This window comes from Prinia subflava, chromosome Z (assembly GCF_021018805.1).
Source record: "Prinia subflava isolate CZ2003 ecotype Zambia chromosome Z, Cam_Psub_1.2, whole genome shotgun sequence".
NCBI classification, from domain to species: Eukaryota; Metazoa; Chordata; class Aves; order Passeriformes; family Cisticolidae; genus Prinia; species Prinia subflava.
In genome coordinates, this window is record NC_086283.1 from 14,285,912 (window position 1) to 14,306,117 (window position 20,206).

The 20,206-nt window shown below is 42.7% G+C and overlaps 1 protein-coding gene across 4 annotated transcripts in view; it reads right to left on the bottom strand.

The window, feature by feature from the left end:
- Positions 1-20,206, bottom strand: part of LOC134563550 (probable E3 ubiquitin-protein ligase HERC3) — a 44,270-nt gene that overhangs the window by 13,758 nt on the left and 10,306 nt on the right. For all 4 annotated transcript variants that reach the window (XM_063421553.1, XM_063421552.1, XM_063421551.1 and 1 more), the window contains 12 exons: positions 11,587-11,746; positions 10,470-10,546; positions 9,627-9,848; positions 7,569-7,660; positions 6,574-6,704; positions 5,825-5,985; positions 5,251-5,327; positions 4,350-4,474; positions 3,748-3,807; positions 2,189-2,300; positions 1,464-1,653; positions 176-339 (listed from right to left, as the gene is read on the bottom strand). In XM_063421553.1, coding sequence (XP_063277623.1) covers positions 176-339; positions 1,464-1,653; positions 2,189-2,300; positions 3,748-3,807; positions 4,350-4,474; positions 5,251-5,327; positions 5,825-5,985; positions 6,574-6,704; positions 7,569-7,660; positions 9,627-9,848; positions 10,470-10,546; positions 11,587-11,746 — 1,571 coding nt within the window. The remainder of the gene's footprint in view (positions 1-175; positions 340-1,463; positions 1,654-2,188; positions 2,301-3,747; positions 3,808-4,349; positions 4,475-5,250; positions 5,328-5,824; positions 5,986-6,573; positions 6,705-7,568; positions 7,661-9,626; positions 9,849-10,469; positions 10,547-11,586; positions 11,747-20,206) is intronic.

The following is a 20,206-nucleotide window of genomic DNA, read 5'->3' on the forward strand; positions in this document are numbered from 1 at the left end:
GGTAGCTTTATTTCTAGTCTTTGAGACAGGACTAAACAATCTTCAGGAACCTTGGACTTAGGAAAGCCACTAACATCTTTCCCACGTTGTGACTCGATGGACAGTGACACAGCTCACAACTGGCAAAGGGCAGACAATCATCTTGAGCCAATACATGCCCAGGCTTTCCTCTCACCTTGTGGAGTTTCTCCAGAAGCCTGAGAGCAGCTGTAATGTAGCTGCTGAACAGAACTGGGATCAGCAGCGTCTTCCTTCCACTGAGGAGGTAAACCACTGCACCCTTATAGAGGTTCACAAGCCTGAGGAAGTATCTTGGGCACACCTGAGACCACCAATTATCTGGAAAGCAGAGGACATCAATATAAACCTTGATCAAAGGCCAAAGTATCCCCTAAATAAGGGGTTACAACTGAAAAAACAGGAATACACCTGAAGACTCTTCCAAAAAACTTCCCTATTCCTGCCCTAGCTGTAGCAACAGGCAAGTGAGGCCGAGTCATCTAAATACCAGAAACTGAAAAGCTACTCCCTTTCCACTCTCATCCAGCCACACCAGTCACTACCCAGCCTGAACCCTGATCAGGGTGAGAGTCTGAATTTGAAGCTTTTCTGTCTTCAGTTCAAGACACTGTTTCAAGTATCTGGCATCCAGGATACTGTGATCTTATGGGCAAACATCTGTCTCTCAGGAGTGACAAGGGAAGAGTGGCCTAGGCAATTCTCTGTAGCACCACACACTTTTCTAGCAGGTGTCATGGCGTGTCTCCTGGCACACCTGCACTAAAACATTAACTCCCTCTCTTTAGAGAGGCTGATTTCTTTTTGCCAAGGACAGGCAACCCTTACTTTCCCCTGAAGGGACCCTGACTATTAGCTTCCTTCCTAGAACCAATCACCTGCGAACTAAAAGCTGGAGCATAGGATTCTTTCGGAGGTCTGAATGCATCATATCGCATTTTACAGGATAATAACAGGTTTAGTACAAGATAGCCTTAAGAAACAGTAAGATAACAAGAACAGTAGTAGCTTAACAAATGTGAGTCATAATCATTAAGCAGCATATGTTCTGTTCAGCTTAAAATAAGCTCAGAGGAAAATATATCAGAAATTAAAAGACTCAGAAGTGAGAGAAGAGTTTAAGTGTTCAGCTTAATCACAGACCAACAGGTTTGTCTGCATCTTGTAGAGGAAAAAATAATTTAATATTACATTTAGTATTCTTCTTTTTTACCTTATACAGAAAAGATACTCTAAAGTGATCACTAGCTGATCAAATTTAAGAGAATAGGATAATCTTCAAGATATACAAAAATCTCTTTCTGTAGAAGAATGCACATTTATCTGGAACTGAGTCTCTGAATGAGGGTAAACTAGATAAGGTAAATTAGATTAACTTCCCTGGTAAGTGTTCTTTGAAATGGTATTTTACTTGTAAATTAAAACAATTCTTAAATTACACTTGCCAAGCACTTTGCTGGGGTTGGTATCCAGACGCAAAATAGCCATTGCTAGAGGAAGTGTCAGAGAGATGTAATACTTGGAGTCTTGGAACGGTGGGAATTCTGGGAGAATCAGATAGATCCTCATTGCCTCAACATCTGGTGGAGAGCTGGACAACTGAGGAATCAAAAAGCTTTCAAAGCTCTTCAATATCTGGAGAAAACAAAACAAAAATGACGATTTATCCTGGGTGATAGTGCACCTCCAACGTAGATGATGTTTAAGACCTGATGAAATGGCAAAACCCTATTTAAAAGCCAAACCCAGAGTGAAAAAACCCAAAGCTATAAATATTATAGCTAAAAGTGGCAAGTGGAACATGTATGCTTTTATTCCACAGCTCTGCATTTGTGAAAGAAATTCTGAGTTAGAATAAATTATACAACCATGAAGTACTCAAATCCTGACAGACACATAATAATTACAAATATAACATACATGGAGTTTATTTCAGCAGACATTCAAGTATTAAATGCCATGAGATAAAACTTGTTTTTAAATAAAAGTCTTGGAGACACATCCTGAGGAGGTCAAAATCAGCCCAGGCTAAAGGAGAAGTACCATTAAGTGTCTGGCTTTTAGATATGCAATGCAATCTTTGCCCAACAATGCTGCTGGTACTTGAATGTTAGAGAGGGACAAAGCCCTCATTTTCCCTCTGAATATCCAAATCCCAGAAGTGCAATACCTGCTCTAGGAGAATGGAGTGCTGAGAGTTCATCAGCTTCTCAAACAGCACTCTCGTGGAGTTCAGATCAATCCCCGGGATCTTTGGACTGGTTTTAAAATGTTCATCAATTCTTTAAAAAAGAAATCACAGACAGGGATAAGTTTAAGGAAGAGAACCCATTACCTGTGTATTGACGTGGCCTGAGAGCCAACAATAGAGAAACGACCACTAGGGAATTCATAAGACTAGAAACAAAGTCTCTCCCTTCTAAATTCCTCCTTGGGCAGGGATGGGATTCTTGCAGAGAAACACTTCATCAAAGTCTCTGGTGTCCCCAGGACTCCTTCACTGACTTAAGAGAGTTGTATTAGGCACTCTGAAGGGGAAGGCAGCTATTAAAGACAGGATGCATTTGTCAGTTTGATGGTGTGACCGTAACAACACAAGGAGCTGAACAGGCCTGCTGTAGCAGAATGGATGTTCTCACAACAGCACAGGCTCCAGGCTGGAAACACTGCCCAGAGACGCGCCGTGGCACAGAGGCGCACATCAGGCTGTGCTCTGCAAAGGTACTGCTGGGTGTGCTCAGGCACACAGCCATGGAAAGGCTGCTCCCACATCTAATCCTGTAATGCAAACAGGCATACGTGGCCTTAAGATACGGGAGGGATGCACTGGGGTATTTCTATCAAGTGCACCTTGATGTAAGACTTCACGCACAAAGGTACATAGTTAAATACAGTTTCATTTAAGGCTTCAGAATTTATCATTTATTTGGTCAAATATTCTCTAAGTCCTGCACTAGCCAAGACACCACTAAATTGGAAGAACAACTGTATTTGGCTGATGAAGCCATAAACTCCACTCATTTCCACATTCAAAGGAGACGTGAGACTATTTAAAGTGACTCAACAACTTGGATACCTCAACAAGGGTTTTAAACCAACATGACACAACTCTCCTGATGCAATAACATGTCCCAACACTAGAGAAGAAACCACTGGGCACGCAGAAAAACACCAGGATAATTAGCAAACTATCTTCTTTTTCAAGTTGCTCTTGGAATGTATTACACAAAGATTACTCAGAGTAAGTTTTTCTTCACCTAGTTACAGGTCATTTACTCATCACATCACCTGAAAAATTTCTCCTCCTCCACATCTTATGCTGTTACCTCCTCAGCATTTACAGACACGGCCAACGCAAGTCTTCCCAACCCGCAGCCTTTGACTCAGCTATGTGTCTTACAACCTTGTCACCACCCATTGTGAGTTACACCAGTTTGAAATTCCTCCTTTTGTAAGCAGGAGCACAAAACTTTCCACATGTGATGTCACCTAAAAGGAAAGCATTTCCCTGTTGCCCCTGATGTATTTTCAAGAGCAGCCTGTGTGGAAGTATATTTTCACATGCATCAGCTAGCTGAGCTGGGTAAGAGACTATTCAGATACCTGGCATTCCTAATTTCCCTTAATGTCCTATTCTTATCCCTCTCTTTAAAGATATTAGTATCTCTTTCATTGTGAATTCCAGTCTGCATCAAGGGAAAGCCATACATCTGGCAATTTGGCACTTACTTCTTCTCCAAGAAGCTTCCATTCCAGCAGGCCGCTGAGGACAGTATCTGAACAACATTACTGTTTGCAGCAGGAAGATAAAAGAAAACAGAGATACAGGTTATGAATGGATGCCTCAGTAAATCTCTTCACCTCTCTTCCCTTCCTTTTATGGGAAACAATGTCAGGATAACCCCTTTAGAGGCACAGAGGGCAAGACTTCATTCAGGATCATGTAAGGCCCCTCTTTGAAAGGAGGAATTAGTGCCCCCTTTTACACCTATTCTGCCCTTCTCATGGCAGCCACACTGGGGAAAGAACTTAATCAGTCTCTTCACAAGTTCTTGCTGCTTTTCATGAATTTTAGTCATACAGTGAGGGACAACTTTAAAATCAAGTTCCCACCCATCATCTGCAATGCTAAGGCAGCCTCAAATTCTTCTGGTTTTGCTCAGAAGCTCTCACCTGGCAGCCTTGTGGCTGGCAACTCCTCCCCTTGGAAACGACCAAGAACCACACTTGAAAAGGTTGCTAAATTTCAAGTGAAAGCATGGCACGGAAGCCAAGAAATATGTTTAAACAAAACTTTCAACAAAAGGCTTGTCCAGTGCCACAATACCTACTTGACAGAATTAGAACTGTTCTTTTCTAAAAGCTTTTGCCTCCAGACATCTATAGTTTCATCATTTATTAAACAGGTGTAACGTGTTTCATTTATGGTCCGGAAATCGTCAGCAGGCAAGGAATTCTGTGAGAAGATACAGATTTCAGCAAAGACAAGGCTTGTAAAACAATTCTTTCCTATGCATAATTTCTGTTTTAATAAATAACTGATTGCTTCCGTAGTGTGGTCTCAGAAAAGGTTTGGTTAGAAGTTTTGTGGCATTACTAAGTCCAAAAGGGAGTGTATGAAAATGTTTGAGGAAAAAAATGATCTTCAAATAAATTTTAAAAAGAGGAAAATAAAAAAATCAAAGTTTAATATCCTAGATGTACCAAAGCCCTCTTAAATACTATCATATCTAACTACAGGCTTAGTAGAGTTATTTTAACCCTTTCTCTATGCCTCAAAAGTTTATCCCAAACACTTCTTGAAAGAAACAAGTCAGAAGCAGGAAAACCAATTCAGCATTCAGCCCTCCATCCAGCACTGCTTGACAAAATCCTACTGTATGTGGATCAGCTGCAACTGATGGCCCTACAACACATCAATCATGCAGAAGCCAGTGCCAAAGATGGAAAGCAGCCCCCTGCTTCCAATCTGCAAAGACTGGATTCCCCTCCCTGCTGATTAAACGGGAATCGGCATCTTCCCAATGGCTTTGATGTGCCTCTAAAGAAAGGCAACTTTCAGCCACTGAAGCTGTAAATCCCTGTAAGAACTGTCAGAGCTGGTACAGTTTGTAAGGCAGAATGGAGTCCAGAGCAATACTTCCATTTCAGAAGATTTTAGCAAAAACAAAAGGTGTGTTGCGAAAGCTGGGACAGGGGAGAAGGCTTGAAAGCATACTTCATTTGGTTTACCTCGTATTTGGAGCAAAGCACAAACGTTTGGTCTCCTCCAGAGAAGATATGTTTAACAATGTGGTATTTACAGGCATCTGTTTGAGAAAGACACAGGTGTGTTAGAGGCTGACCAATGTAAGGCTCTACTTGTACTTTCTACCTTCCCATTTGCACTGCCAGTGCAATTACAAGGAGCTCCTGGGTCCTTTGAAGGCCCTGCTGAAATCAGCTGCAACTCAAGCACTCTCTCTTTCCTGAGAGGTACACAGGAGGGGAAAGTTGTCATTTTTAAACTGCAATGGGGGCTTTAAAGAGTGAACAAAGCCTTTGGAACACAGTATTAGTACAATTTCATGAATTCTCAAGATTGCCAGATGCTGAGCTCTGCCATAAAAAGAGAAAGGGAGATGGCACACATTAACAGAGAGAGCAAAAGGTCACCCAGAAATTACCACAGTGCATTTGGGACAATAGGATGGGTTTCTTTTGGTATTTCCAGAAATTTCACAGAAAGATGTTAAGATGTCTTTAGGTAACCACAAGTGAAATTATTTATGTCCATTTGCCATTTCAAATTGAGCACAGTACATACCAGGTTTCCCTGAGAGTTGCCCATTATGGGCTGCCCAGTGACCCTTGACAGGAGAGGGACACTTTACATTGCATGTGTGCCCTGTTCCCAGCTGCCCTCTTGTTCCACAGCCAAATGCATAGATCATTCCTGAAGAAGGCACAAAGGCTAAAGTGTGGTGTCTGTAAGAGATGGGTACATAGTTTGGGACTAGTTTAACAATAAATTAAAAAAACCACCACCAACAACAAAAAACCAAAACAAAAACAAAACAAAATGAAAACAAAACAAAAACCAAAGACCAAAACCAACTAAAAAACCCCCACAACAACCAAACCACATGCAGGCTAGAACTTATTCTCATTTCTCCTAGGTGTCTTCGGTTGCAATGCAAGATGCATTGTATGTATTTCAGACCAAAAGTATGTATTCTATTACCAGCTATTAAAACCAGGTGAAGCAGTGTTCTTTATCTCTTCCACTATCCATCCCTCCTCCAGGAGGACATCTTCTGTTAATAGGCTGAATTAAAGTTTTGCTGAATTATTAAGTTGGGAAGGTATTTTTTACAGGTTAGAGCAAAGGGTACAACCCCAATTTAAAAAAATCTCATTCAGAGGGCCTTAAAATTCTCATGGAAAGTAAGAATTTAATTCATTTAGCTTTGACACATAGAATGCAGAAGCAGGACTATCTCCCCCTACTTGCATGACTCAGTATCAGCATTAACTTCCACCAAAGGAAAGTTTCTGACTGCACACAGGACTCACCTGCCACAAGCAATCTGGGATACTTCACTGCCCATGAGCTCAAGAACTCTTCGGGGGTTCACCTCATCATTCATGGAGTCATGGCCCAGCTGCCCACAGGAACCTGCGCCGAAGGTGAACACCCCTCCACTCTGTCAGCAAATCAAACAGCAGAGTCTCCATTTAGGGAACCATAACCCAGCAGGATCTCCCTGACTCCAGTTTCAGTATGAGCCCAAAGCTTAGGCAGAGACTGATGAGCATTCTCAAAGGATTCAAAAAAGAAAACTTGTGTTCTGTTAACGCAGCTTTCGAACAAGCTACCTTGCCACCCATCAGAAACTAACAGAATTATCTTCAGGTATCTCTATACTAGACAAGCTCCTACAGAACTAGTTTTCTACAATGGTACTTTTCCCACAGGAATCTCAAACTCAGTTGTTTTAATTCATTTTACAGTGGAAAATGCTGAGGTCCAAAAGAGGAAGCAACATCTACAAAGTGGCAGAGCCAAGGCAAGAACTGAGCCACTCTCCTTCAAACCCCAGCCCTGTCCTCTGGCCACTAAATTATACACCACTTGGAAGCAGCAGGTTTGGAACTGAAAACCTCTTGCAAACATTGTGACTACTAACATTTAATTTACACACTCACTCATTTTAGCTTCCATCTTATTCTGATACACAGTACTAGTCTATTTTCCCACAAAATGCTATTTTCACCCCTTTGGATGTGTGTTTGTTAATTTTTTTTCCTCCCAAAGCTAATCTTTTTAAGTGATTTATCTGAGTTTTGCTATTTGTTTCCACGGATTATTAATATCTTCATCTTCAATACCAGCAAAGGATCGTATTGGCAATGAATCTCAGACAAATAATTAGGCTACACCTTCCACTTAGTTTCTTTTACTGGTGTCAGAAGGAATACAGTAAGTCAATCTGTGTCTTCCTACCATTACGCTACTGTGGAAACTACTGTGAAACCATCAGGCGGGGTTCCCAGGTCAGCACCTTTACCTTTGTCAGGACTGCTGTGTGCTCCTCTCCACAGCTGATGTAAACAACCTTCTGAGACCGCAACAGCTTCACGTGACAAGGGGACTCTCGGTCTGCAATGAAGTCAAAGGAAATACAGCAGCTGTTTCATAAACACAAACCTGCATGTCCACTGTCAGCCTGATTTTCAGACACGGTCTCTGAGCACAGGGGAAACTTTTAACAACTGTGGTGAAAAAGGTCCCACATGTCCTTAAGTACCTCACTGCCGCTTTTCCCCTCGAATTCTCAAAAGATAAAAAGTCTTTGACTGACTCAAACAAAACCATCCAGAACAAGAATGCACATGCTGATTATCTTATATAAATTCAACAAGCACTTGCTCTTTGGGAGATGTGGTGAGTGCAGCCTAGATACAACCGCCTTCAGCTTCACGCTCCATTTCAGACTCCTCAGGAATGACTGCAAATATTTGTTTCCAAAACCTTATTTAGACCTTTTCCATATAGAACAACCCTGACACGTGGGAGACACTTGTGCAAGACACATGGTAAGCTGAATCCCAATGTGTATTTAAATACTCAGCTTTGCTTCTGTTGTCATCCTTTAAGCAGAAGATCCTCCTACTTGCAAAGGCTAATCACTACCAACCATTAAGTGATGCTTTTCTCCTTCCCTCTGCCATCCCTAATCATTTCAAGTCTGTCTCCCAGGGATGAATACAGTAAAAATAAAAGCTAAGCACTTCAAGGAGCAGTAGGCACCCCCAAATAATTAGATACTAAGGGTAGCAGCTGCTTATTTCATAACAACAAAAAGTCACGTTCCTACCTATAGAAGTTGCCCATTTCTTAAGATTCTCACCTAAGGATTTGTAAGGTGCTTTTTTACTGGGTAGTGAAAGAAAAACAGTCACATTTCCACAAATTTAGACTTGAGAGCATATTTTTGATTAACTTTTTTCTGTATTTTAGCACTCTGATCTTTCTTTTGACAAGAATGACACTTCTCTCTACAGCACAGTTGTTAATAATAGTGCAGCAGAATGCCCATGTTTGCAGACCTTGCTGTTCACGTTTGACAAGTATAATTCACACTGTCTTACCATGATTCACTTATCATAAATACCACATATTTACTACAGTGCCAGGTACTGAAGGGGAAGCAGAATATGATCCCTGGCCAGCACCACCTGAAAAGCTGATGCCTATTCTGTTCATTTAAGATTAGCCTCATGTCAGTCTAAGCCTCTCATATGTAAACTGCAGCTTTGTTTTAATTAGAATCATTTATCTGCCAATCTAAATGAAAAGGACACTTCTGCTCTTCTATTAGATCAGGCCTACTTTACACGCAGTACAAGGTATCTAGGGGCATGTTAGGTATCACATCTACATTCAATAACTTGCCTAGATACTCATCTGCTCAGGAATTATGCAGAAAGAAATAAATAGGTTGATATGAAGCTCCACACAAAATCTTCCATTCCCTTGTTTTATTCCAAAAAGTTAAGAGTGTGTGAACAACAAGCAGAAAAGATCTGAGCTTTTCAGACTAGCAACTGGGAAAACTACCATTTGCCCTACGTGTCTGGTAAACTGTGCAACAGATAAACCAGACAACATTTTACTATACTGTGATATTCAGTGTTGCCATCATTTTGTACCATATAGATGCCCACCAGTCAAAATTATGTTGGGAAATGAGATGCATTCAGCCTGCTGCTCAGCAGGGAAAGCCTCTGCTCCAAACAAAATAGGGCCAAGATATTTCTGAGAAGAGGGAGAATGAGAAGAATATGAGCGTTTTCTTGAATATTTGCATAAGGACACACTTGAAAGACCTCTCTTTTTAACCCTCCTCACTTAAATTAACACCCACAAGAGGAAAAAACATGTTTCTGTTTCTATACTAAGTATGAAAAGCCTGTAGAGACAGAGACTTTCTCTGCTATCTCGTCCCAGGAGGAGCTGCTGAGTGTTAAAAGACCCACTCAGTAAAAATACACTGTTAATGCAACAATAGACACTAGGCCAAAGGAGTCTATCCTTCTCTCATCTAGGAGCATAATTTTCATACCTCGTTCATCACTTAGTCCCAGCTGTCCTGAGCTGTTCTTCCCCCAGCCAAACACAGCTCCTGAGAGAGAAAGGGCAAAACTGTGGGCTCCACCTGCAGCAACCTGAGCCAAAGGGATCCCATCAAGAGACTTGACACGCTGTGGACTGGCTTGGGAGGGACATTCTTTGCCCAAGCCCAGCTGACCATAGCTGTTCTGCCCCCATGTGAAGAACTGGCCATCTGAAACAAGGAAAGAAAGAGAATGGCAAGTGAAAGTTAGCCAACAGAAAAGCAAGTTTGCCAAAATTAAAAAGAAACAGTTCTGGAGGCTTCGCTCCCACCCAAGCCTCATGATGAAAAGAAAAAAAGCAAAATCAAGAGAGACATTATTTGCTAAAAAAAGAGCATGGTCTGAAGCCATGGCAAATAAACCAGGCAAACAAACACACAAGCAACTAAGTGCAAAATGCAAAATACAAAATACAACTGCTGTATCAAACAGTGCAACAAAAAACAGTCCACATTTCACACAAAAGAGTAACAGCCAAGGAAAATTTCAACACAAAGAAATTAATTACACACACATTTTTCTAAATCAAGATGGAAAGCTTTCAAGTGTTCCTGCCATCATTCACCAGTGAAACAGTGGGTGGTCTGTGTGTAATGTTTTCTTTCTTCACAGTATTGGCAAAGCTCTTCCTCAATATTCATGGTACCTGATCCATTTTATAGCATCCCTTTTGGCCTGAAAGCAGTCAGGACATGGAATGTCCTTGATTTATTTTGTAGAAATATGCAGTCTTGAATACTGTGCAAAATAACAGCACAAATTTTGGTAATTAATAACAGATGTTACAGTACCTGCTGCCAGAGCCAGGCAATGCCAATTTCCACAGGAAACCTGCAGTATTGTCTGTTGGTTCAATTTCTTTATCAACCTAAAGATGACGACACTATTTTAGAATAAGCATCCACAAATACTGCATCACCTTAGATAAAAGTTACCATTTCCACTCAGATATTTGTTGTATATATACACAAAATCTATGGTTTTGAGACTGAGGAACAGTGTCTTGAAGGCAATACAGATCCACACATAATAGATGCAAATCTATGGAGACCTCTAGACACTTGACTAGTAACTCAACTACATTTCCTGCTATAACACTGGATCCAACCAGCTGGAAATCATGAAAATAGCTGGTTCTTGGCATCTCTTTCACTATTCTTTTTCAGGCACTGACAATTTTCATGCTGCTATGGGCCTAGCAGTTCCAGTAAGTTACAGCATCAAACCCTCTTCAGTGCTTCATACAGAGAATAGCATGTCCAAGGTTCAAGTTATTCCACAAAAATGTTATTTTTACAATGGCACTATCACATTGCTATGTGAGCCTCTCTGTATCTGTTTTATCAGAACTACATGCAAGTTAAGGACTGTCTTCCCACAGAGCCCTTCAGCTCAAATGTTAATCTTTTGCAATTGAAACTCTTCCTTTAAATACTGTTTTGACAATGACAGCCATCCTAGAGAGACATCCCAAACCTCTGCTCTGCACTGGATCTGCAGTGGCAGACCAAATGAGAGGCTGCATCTGTTGTTAACACAGCATGATAAAGCACCATGAAGTACAAACAGCATTTCTGTTTTTAAGTACTCTTTCACACACCTCCTTTTTCTGTACAAAACACTGTGGCGTTTTTCATGGAGGAAGCTAAGCACACTCCAATTTTCTTTTCCATACCTCAAGCATCTCTGGGCAGAAGGTTCTGTTCTGCCCAAATCTCCTGAGGACTTGCAATGCTCAGGGAGCACCAGCACAGCAGTGGAAAGGAGAAGGAACCACCTTCATCCCAGCACGAGAGGGGCCCTATTCTTGCCACACTAAGAGAAAGCAACCCTCCCAAGGTGAGCAACCCTTGATGCATCACCTCCAAGGAGCTTCCCTGAGGAAAGCTGAGCCTGTCAAACGCTTACCTTGGTACTGTCACTGCATCCTCTATAGTGGTGAGCCCCAGCTGCCCGTCGCTGCCGGCGCCCCAGGAGAAGAGCTGGCCCTGGTCGCTGAGGGCCACGCTGTGCGACTCCCCACAGGCCACGTGCACGATGTGCTGCCCGGCCAGCGCCCCGATTTGCTCTGAGGGAAACAGAGGGAAAACGTCTCTGGTCACATCACTCATCTCACAGCGACACACAAACACCAGGTCTGCGCAAATCTGCAAGCAAAGCCATCCAGGTGAGTGCACTGATCCCCAATTTAGTTTTAAAACACATCCTACAGGAGAAAAAACCACCAGGTTTACTGAAAACATGTCAGTGCTGAGCTCTTCTGAAAGCCTGGTTTGAAGATCACAGAAGGCAGGCAGGTATACATGCTTCAAGCACAATGACAGCCAGCCTCAGAGACACAGGAAAACCTATCAGGTTATTCAGGAATTCAGATATCCCAGATTTGAGGTTTCCCCACTCAGTTTTGATTCCGGGATCATCCAACACTGAGAAGATAGCAGACCCTGCAAAACATATTTGACCTTCCACAGCTCTCATGGCCAATGAAGATGAGTCATCCACACAGCTGGCTGTCATCCACAACCCATCCACCACACCTTGATTTATTGCTCGATGTGTGTGTGTTACAACACCCTACATGGTAATCTTGGAACAAGTTTGAACCTACCAACCTATGACTATCACTGTCAAACACTCATTTAAAAAAATACCATATACCATTATACCATACCAAAATACCAATACCATTTAAAAAAATACCAGGAAGCAAAATGAGATGAAGGAATAAATTTTTTTAAAAATCATCACTCAAGTCCTCTGGAAGATAACCCACAATTGACTTTTCATCATTACATCATGTTAGGCAACTGAGGCAGGTTTCACAACTACTCTAAAAACATCTATAACCAAATCTTATTCATTACACAATTTTTACAAAAGGGCACGAAGAAAGTCTTGCTTTTCAATAAAACACTGGGCATACCACACAACTGATGGCAAAGCTTCCTGCATGCCAGCCAGAAGCAAAGTTGCTTTTCTTTTTTCTTCCCTGAGTGAATACAAGTGTTCCAGGCAGATGAAGAAAGTTTTCACCCTGTAAGCTACAAGGCAGTGGTCAGTATTGCTGAAATCCCACTTGCCTGGGACATGAGAGGAAAGGGTCATTGCATGCCACTCCATGAAAATGATACCCCACATCCCAAGCATCCAGAAATTATTAACACACTTAGCACCAAAACCTGCTTACCAATTAATCTACAAGCCTTAAATGAGCTTAGAAAAAGGTACCCCTAAGAGGGCTTGCCCTCTATATCTTGGAATGAGAAAATGAGGAGAAAAATCCCTAATGGATGTTATTGAAGAAAAAGGTGACAATTATTTAAATACATATTCTAGCTGAGGAAAATGCCACCTGAACACGTGCTTCACTTCACTCAAAACACTTAAAGGCAAAAGAGGTGCAGTATACAAGTAACAGGCACACAAACACCTTAGGAGGGCTTGAGACTTGCCATCCAATAACACCCTTGGTCCTGCAGCTCTATCCAGCAGCACTGATTTCACCCAGTCCCACTGCCAGTGCAGAGAAACAGCCTGCTTTGAGGGTGGTAACTCAGTTTAGACACACAGCTTCCCACTTGGGCCCACAAGCACCAAACTACAGCACTGCTTGGCAGTCTGGTTTGCGTTCATTTACATAAATATATAAATGAGGGAACCTATTTTTATCTGAGAGCTCTAAACAACCAGCAGCTGTAAGAGCTGATCAAGGTCAATGACAAATAGCAGACAAGGTATCTCAGTAGCACTCGTGAGTCTGGTCTCTGCCAGTCAGACACCCAGCAAGACCAACATTACCTGCTGTGCTGCAGGACACACCACATCAGTTCAGACAGGTGTGTTTCTGTATTCTGTATTCTGACCTGAAGGCCCAGAAATAAAGCAGCTGCTGGAGAGGATCATGCCATCAAAAAGAGAAGAGGATGAAGCCATCCACTTCTCCCAAGAAAACTCTTGGATTTATGAACCCAGCACTTCACCCTTGTTGGAAGGGTGCACTGAGACTTGGCTGTTACCCAAAGCACCTGAGCTCCTACAAGTGGTCACAAATTCACCAGCCAGCTCCACTTCCAAAGCTGCTCCCTGAACACTGCCAAACACTCTAGGGGACAACATGAGTCCAACAAAACAGCAAACATGGACAATATAGGATGCTGGAGCACCCATAGCAGAGACTGTTTTCCTAACTGCAGGCATGTAAAACACTTCCCTGGGAAAGCAGTACTTGCCACAGTAAGTCTTATTTCCTGCAGGAGCTGACCCTGAATCACTGAAGCACCTTGGGGAGTTCACAGAAGACTCCAGTGACCAAAGATAGGTATCAGGAGCTGGATGTTGCAGAACTACACCAAAGTAGTACTGCAAATAGAGAAAGAGTGCCTTGAGGTATGCGGCTGTGGCAAGGACTTCACACACTGGGACACTGAGAGGACACCCAATAGGTTTAGAAATCCGAGGTTGTTTCAGTTCCCACTGGCTCCATCTGAAGTTTCATTTGGCAACACAAATGTGACCTTGCACTATGTGCCATCCCAAGAGACAAATAAATACCAACTTATTTTTGAAAGGCTGTCCTGTGTCACTGAAGGCCTTCAGTGACTGCACTGCTCACCAATGGAACAGAGTACAGTGTCACCTGGACTCACTGGATAACCACAGACAGAAAAAAACCTCATGCCTGTCTTGGAGATGAAGCTCTTTGCCTTTAGAAAGGTGCAACAACATGTTCCTAAGACCCTGTCAATAGCAGTTTGCCTGAAAAGTCATGAAGAAATGTAAATGCCAAATAGTTTTAAGTTTTATACACTCACACATGTTTCTTTCCAGAGACGGAAAAAAGCCAGCCTTCTCCTGGGATCACAGGCTGCCCAGGCAGTCCAACAAGGGTCTCAGTTCACTGTCAGTTGCCAAGCCACTGAATGTACCATCTCCCAGCTTACACAGGATATCAAAAACATCTACCTGACAACTACTTCTTTGTTGACCTCCCACCCCTTCCTCACATCAAAATATTAGATGTTTTAGTGGTTAGCATACATTTAACTTCCAAAGCGTCACAACACCATTATTCGCTCCTCCGAGAAGATGTATCACTGCACTGAGATGAAGAGTACAAAAGGTGAAGTTTATTCTTAGTATTATGTCTTGTGTAATTGATGAACAAAACCAGTCAAGTGGGGCTTAACAGGCAAAATTATCTACAAAGCTAAGGAGAACGAAACCCTGAAAGCAACAGGGAAGGTCTGATGCAGTTATGCAATACAGTGTTTCAACATCTCATAAAACTTTCAAAAAACAAACAAAACTCCAAAGTTCCAAGAAGTAGACACTGACACAATCTTTTCTTCCTGAAGCTGTCAGCTGTCTCAAAACAGCACCAATGCTTAGAAGTCATTTATCAGTTCTTTGTATCTGGTGGAGTTCCAGCTTTGATTTCTCTCTTCTGTCACATTAACCTGTGGATCTCAACACAAATAGGTATATCAAGGTTTGACTTTTTCCGGTTTTAACCCCGTTAGATCTTTTTGTAAAGCACACTGGAGTAAAGAATGAGGCAAAAAGTCTTCAGGACAGCCCATCTGTGAATGGTGACAAGCCTGCTTCCCAGGACTGCTCCTGTGTTTTCCTGGTTTGCAAGGATGCTCCAGCAGAAGTTGAGGATAAGTGGTGCATGTTTCTACAACTCAACTTTCTGACAATCAGTGCATTTAGCTTGAAGGTTTCGGAATGGCAGTAAAGCTGGAACAAGAATGAAAACCCCCAACAAGCCCACCACCAGTCCATAGCTTCCCTGTTTATAAAACAGGGCCCATGCTTTGCCCCTACATCTTTGGAAAGCTATACTGGATCTTCAGTGTCTGCAACTGCTAGAAGCACAAAGCACTCCCTTATACTACTCTAATTAGAATGCACAGGCAATGAATGATTAATTAGCTGTCCTACTCCTAGTAATTTTATCACAGAGTTGGTACACCCTGTCTACATATAGCTTCCAGCTGCTCACAAGACAGGCTTTCGCTAGAGGACTGGGCAAAATCCTTCAGCCATATGTGTGCCAGGATGCACAGGAACAGCACCAGATGGTTTCCACTGCCTGGAAAGTACAGAGAGACCATCAGCCCTGAGGTTACACCTTCAGTGGCAAAAATCTGCATTTTTGGTCAGAAGAAGCTGTATCTTGGAAGAGTTTCAAGTGATTTCAGTCTGCTTGGACATCTGGCCACAACTCTTCGCTGCCTCCCTACCTTGACAATAAGCAACACAGAGCATTTGCTCATCTTGGTTGTTGGTGTCTGCAAAGAAAGTGCTCACAGATTCTCAAAAATAGATGTTGTAATAGCTTGCCCATATAAGAGATGGTGGTAGAAACACAAGCAAGAGAGAAACAAGTAAGCTAAGATAAGAAATGCCTCTGGTTAAACGCTAGCAGCCTGCAAGTCTGAGGATAGATGAGCCAGTGTCTTTGCATTGCCATGCTTGTTAATATAGTCCACATCCACAATGAGGATGTGTGAGCATTGTGCAACCCAGATCTAAAAATCAGAAGTGTGAGATACAATGTTTCAACACACAAGGCAGCTGAGTATTTAATCAGACACCAACTGTGACCTAAATTTCACCTGTATCATCTTTATATTCTCTGAGTACTGAAAAGCCTTAACTCTCGAGGGAAAGGGGCAGAGTTCTCTCCCTTTCGAGATAAACTGCACCAACACATTAAACCATCTAACATGGTGACACTAACAGCATTAGCACTTAGGGAAACCTGATTCAACAGCCAAAAACTCCATAAAAATCTGCTGCTGCTTTCAACAAGCCTCACAAGAAAATCAGAAAAACATCATGGCCCAAACTCATCAGTCACCACCATTTTATTAAGCCACTGTACAAAAATCAAGTAATCAACAATGGATCTACCAAATGCCCTGACAAGATTTTTGTACATTAATCAGTAAACTTCAGCTGACTTCCCAGTCTCCAATGACACATCCCAAAGACTTTTCTGCATATGGATATCCTGGCTCTACTTCTAGGCTGTGAGGAGCTTCATGATTTCAGTCCTATTGAAGTCAGTTGAATATTAAAACACATCTAAAGAAACACGTTTTAAAGAAACCGGAAAAAGAGAAAACCAAAGTGCAACAATCAAATGCAATTGAAAGTAATTGAAATTTTTAACTTCGCAACTGAAAGTGCACTAAGAGAGAAGATATCTCCCTCCCCTTATGAAAGTTTCTCTTTTTTTTGTCAGCATAACTTCCATGTCCGAGCTATTCACTGTTTTTATCAGTAGCAGTAAAATACCAGCTATTTAATTGGTAGCAGCACAAGCACATTCACCAGCTTTTCCAGAAAACATAATCCCCAGTGGAAGTGTGGTTCTGCCACTTGGAAACTAGTAATTGAGGAGGGGGAAATCATGGTGTTTGCCAATACCTTTTTGCCCCTTCCCCTCTCCCTTAAAGTTCCCAAGAAGGACCCTCTCATTTCCCTCTGTCCACTTTCAACTCTGACCACCTTGGCATCCCACACTCCTAGCTGTCATGGGAAACATCTGGAGTCCTGGACCGGGATAAAGAAATCAGAGTCTACAAACCACTTAAACTAAACACAGACTTTGCAAAGCTGTCATGTGCTTTTTGAAAACATAATCTAACCCAGTCAGCTGAAATTGCTCCTGTGGCTTCACACCAGCTCTGCAGGCTGTGGTTTGTCAGCAGTAAAATCAGAGGAAGGTGCACAGGGAGGAGGCCAGGATTGCTGGACAGTTTCAGGAACACACCTTGGTGACTCTACAGTCTCTGGCATGGCCAGGCAGATGAGACACACAACACGTAGACAGCTGGAACCACCCTGCCTGACACCAGCTCCGCAATTTCACCTTCCTGCTCTTCGCAGAGCGTCTCTCAGGAGGTATTACACGCTTGTTGCATCTTGTTCTCAGATTATCCGACACTACTGCGCACAAGGGTGTGAGAAACGCTGTGCTCTGCACCTGCACAGCACCAGACTACAAGAGCTAGCCCCGTGGGGAGACCACATCCCCACCATATGACAGCTATCCTCGCTATCTGCCTGCTGCTCTCACCTACATATGGCTGCACACCTTATGCTCAAACCTCTCTCAGCATGGGGCAAAACCTTTGAAGCATGGAGCAAGCAATGTTTACATCAAAATGTAACATCCTCTGACTTTCAACACCTTAAGTTAACTATATCCATCGAGAAGGCTGGGTTTTACAAGTCCAGTTTGCAAACCTTGAGGTTTTCCTTTCCTGAACTTTGTGAATGGTGCTACGCTTGCAGCAGAAAGCAGAGCAGTGTGAAGAAAAGCCTGATCAGAGAGACAGACAACAGCAGTGCTGAAGTTGATAACTCTTATAATTTGGTTACAAGGGAGTAAGCGTACACAGACAGTAGACTCACTGGATGAAAAATAAGTGTGGGGGGAAGACAGCAAAGGACAGAGGAGCAGGTGACACTCCCCCAGAACACTGTTGATCACACCGGTGGCAACACAGACCATAGATAAAGGCTGAGAAGTTCCAAGCAACTAAAGATTCTGCAGTCTCCTTTCATCCAGAGACACTAGTGATTCTTATCGAGATGATGATTTACCTGCACAACACGTGGTACTGCTCATTCATCTGTTTAACACGGCTACTTACAGTCTTAAATGTGAGAGAGGCTGGCTCAGTTATTAACACTGCCTGCACTTCGTACAGCTGTTTCTGGTCACGTCAAGGCAGGAATGCAAGAGCAAGAAGAGAGAGGCCACCGTGACATCCCAGGGTGTCACCTCACATATGCTTTGCCAGCTACTCCCTCTCACAGCTGTGAGCAGACACCTACCCTGAAAAAGCAAAGCCCTTCCTCAGGCACAGACAGAAAGCCCTCCCCACTTTGTCTAGCCCTCCCCTGCCTTTTGTCTAGAGGACACAGCCTCTCTGAGGAGCTATAGATGCAGACTGGCATGGGCACAGACAGCTGGAACAAGGCTCTTGGAAAGGGCTGCTGAGGCACAGAGAGCTTCAGTTTGACAAGCATCAGCTGGCAGAGGGAAGAATCCACCTTCAGACCCCAGAGGTAAACTAGTAAAGATAGGTCTTTGAAAGAAATAAAAGACCATGAGCTGCTGAAGAAACACAGGGAAAACCTATGTTCAGAAAACCCAGAGAGAGCACATTTTCCTCCTCTGGCTATGGCAGAGAGCTGTAAAGATGGTCTTTCACCCAGGCCTGCTGGCCGCTGGCCGGCAGCACAGAAGCTGTGGCTGGTCTATGACTACTTGGGAGAAACCCCCAAGGTCTACCATGTACACCCCAGCTCCAAGACAACAAGTCCAAGGTGGGCAGGATGCACTAAACCTTGGCACAACACTGAGGACAGATACCAGAGGTATAAAGACGAATTAGGGAAATGGGTGCGCAGATGCCAGATTTGATGGGCTGGTACTATACACTACAAAGCTGTGACACGTCAGAGTCTCACTTGTGGCCAGGCTTTGATGTAGTAATACAATTTTCTAAAGTGCTTGATTTGCTCCTCACTGTTTCCAGTTATTTCAATCCTGCAGTGGTTTGCATGGGAGCAAGTCAAAGCCACATTTCTGAACAGCCATCCCTGCACAGTGCACACTCAGTAGAGCACTTCTGCCCTTGCTTTCAAGAGCATTCCCATCAGCTTCACAAATATTGCTTGAAAATATGTTACTGCAAACAAGCATGTTGACTGGAAAAAGAGAGGCAAAGAATGTAGTCCTATTAAACATTAAAAAAAAAAGTTCTTAATTTTATCTACTGGGCATTCTGAGAAAAGAAGATATGAGCATCTGTAGATTCCTTTTTGGTGAGTTTTTATAGGCAGGCCACTGTTTAAAAGGCAGGTCAGGTGTTGAAGAGAGTGAACGTGTCTTACCAGCTCTTTCCAGCTACCAAAAATACTTGATTTCCAATAACACAGATCTTTGACATAAAGTCTTATTTCTAATGCAGCTTAAGGACGAGTATTGGCCTGTCTGAAGATAACTAACTGAGTCAAAATCAACAGTCACCAAACTACTCAAATCTCTCCTAGAAGCTGTGACTCTCAGCCATACTTACTCAGCTTAATGAAGTCATCACGCTTGTCCTGAACAAACAACTATTCCGACTACAAAAAGGCTGGGGCATTCAGAAAACTTGTATCCATCCCCTCCAGCTTCTTCCCTGCCCTCTTCTTTAACTCACCACACACAGCCACCCACCCATTTTATCCTGAACACATCTTCCAGCTTCAGCATGATTTCAGGAAAGGGGCCAGTCATTAGTGCCACACACTGTGCCAAGCTTTCATGCTCTTTCCAAGCCAGGCCGGCAGACAGCCTTTATTTCATTTGCAGGCTTTCATTTCAGCTGCAACTTCAGAAAGCTTCTGAAGAGTACGCATGATACAGGAGTGACAAGTAACAAATACAACAGAGGTAAGTACAAGTTTAGGTTGCCAAATTGCCCTACAAACCCCCAGTCAGACAAAAAGCCAGTCATTC